Genomic DNA, 2,274 nt, shown 5'->3' on the forward strand with positions numbered 1-2,274 from the left:
GGCTGTGGGTGGTCTTCCCAGGCTGCCATGGGGACAAGTGGTGGCAGCTGTTGGATCTTAGCACCCATCTGCCTCTGACCCAGGGTAGGTTGCTCTGTCCCACAGCCAGAAAAGGTTGCCCGTCCTTGCCCGAGACCCGAATAACGATGAATGCACCAAAGCATGCGGTTGTGTTGCCATGTACACCCTGGATTCCACCATTGCCTTTCATTTTAATAGGACAATCCCTTGGTAGACTCTTGTATTAATGTTTGCACACGTGCTCCTTCAGATGTGACAAGTTGCACTGATGCATTTTGGCTTGTAGGGACATCTGGTAGTGGCATCTTGGGCTGGAATCATTAAATGAACACAAAGTATTTGAAGTGCATGCGTGTGTGAATTTGCCAGAGCTGGTGACCATATTGACCTTTAACATTTCCTGGAAAGTGCAACAAGCAGAAAGTTAAATTTGTCACTAATGAAATAAATCCTTCACATTTTGTAGTAATTTTCTTGTGTTCTTTCTCTCTCTCATTTGCATACTGCAGTTACGATGATCTTATCAAGTAAGCAAATGCAATCAGAATCCCTGTGATCTTCTTCCACTTGAACTTAACCTTTATTCTTTCTCCTCTTTCTAGAAAGCCCACCAGCAGCGATGTCCAGAAATGGGTACTTTTTTGAAGAGACTGGCAAGTATTTTTTTTCTATTTTTCTCATAACTTGCATATTAACGCATCAGTCGCATATCAGTTCACGTCTCGACTTTCAGAGGGACTCTGTAAATTGACTTCTTGTAAGACAGATTAATGATTCGAAGTGAGGCTTTATACTTAATGATTTTAGTTTAATCAGTGTTTTTGGAGGGGGAAGGGAGAGCAAATACATGTATTTGCACTAGTTGGTATAACTCTGAAAACATGCAGATGTAATACTCAATAGAAACTTCATGTGATATATTCGGTACACTTTCGTTTTCAACTGGGGGGGCACCAACTATTTGCTGTAAGCTGAACTAACTATATAGAAATTATATATGTGATGTATATAATCAGTAGTGTATATATAATCTACCTAAACAATGTTCTAGCTCAATGCATTTAGATCTTTATCTTATGTTTGCAGCAGTTATTTGCTATGTTCTGGTGGTTTCCCCATGGGATCAAGCCCTTAATAGGATCAGGGTTTCCCCATTGGATAGATCTGGTGGTCTTCCCCATAGGATAGCCCTTAATAGTTTCCCCCATAGGATCAGGCCTTTAATAAGATGTCAATAATAGGTCAAGACTATTATTGACCTATAATAATAGGTCTTGACCTATTATTGACTTTTATTACAATGTCTTCAGAGTTTAGGCGTTGAATACAAGTTTCATGTTTAAAGTAAACGTTAAGTTTTGAAAAGAAAAATATATTTTAAATCTAAAAACATAAAAAAAAAAAAAAAAATCAAAACCACATTTTAACCTATCTATATTAACCCTGCAGGGGTTAATTTGGAGGCTCTCTTAGAAATGAAAAGAACATTTTTAATCTGTGTCACCGAAGCCATATTTGACCCTAGGCTTGTATGAGTGGGTGTTTCATCAGCCTATTGTAAAAACAGTCCCTACAATTAAATTGTGTAGATGTCATGAATACTTGGAAGTGGAAGGGCATCAGTCACACTCACTGTCGGCACTCCTCATCGTGGGTGGTTCTTGCTCTGCTTGTTTTTCAGGTTTTCTTTCAGGGCAGTGTGTTTTCTTTTGTTTTTTTTTCTTTTTTCCTTTGGAGCTTGGCCACTGTATCTTGTGTTAGGAGCTGGAGTCAGCGTGGGATTAAGTTCGTATGAGGAAAGCCCTCGCCCAGAGCTTCAGGCAAATGCCTAGGTAATCGGTGTTTGGGTCACCCGTAAGTGTAGGGTGTCACAAAGGATTGTTCTTTGCTATCAAAATAAGTCAGGACAGATGGAAATGAGCATTGTGAGCTCTGCAGAAAAGACCCTGGGGGTGATGGTGGGCAGTAAGCTGGACAGGAGCCAGCGGTGTGCCCTTGGTGCCAAGAAGGCAAACGGCCTCCTGGGCTGCATTGGTGTGTAGGGGCTTTGCTAGTAGGTCAAGAGAAGTGATTCTCCCCTCTGTTCAGCCCTGGGAAGGCCACATCTGGAGTACTGTGTCCAGTTTTGGGCCCGCCACTACAGAAAGGATGTGGACCCATTGAAGACAGTCCAGCAGAGGGCAACGAAAATGGTTAAGGGGCTGGGGGACAGGACTGGTGAGGAGAGGCCAAGGGAACTGGGCTGATTGAGTC

The 2,274-nt window shown here is 42.0% G+C and overlaps 1 protein-coding gene across 2 annotated transcripts in view; it reads left to right on the top strand.

Moving 5' to 3' along the window:
- Positions 1-2,274, top strand: part of SLC4A11 (solute carrier family 4 member 11) — a 318,296-nt gene that overhangs the window by 170,878 nt on the left and 145,144 nt on the right. For both annotated transcript variants that reach the window (XM_019526497.1, XM_019526498.1), the window contains exon 2: positions 624-674. In XM_019526497.1, the coding sequence (XP_019382042.1) occupies positions 624-674 (51 nt within the window). The remainder of the gene's footprint in view (positions 1-623; positions 675-2,274) is intronic.

Source organism: Gavialis gangeticus, unplaced genomic scaffold (genome assembly GCF_001723915.1).
Source record: "Gavialis gangeticus isolate Ggan-Ray unplaced genomic scaffold, GavGan_comp1, whole genome shotgun sequence".
Taxonomy (NCBI): Eukaryota; Metazoa; Chordata; order Crocodylia; family Gavialidae; genus Gavialis; species Gavialis gangeticus.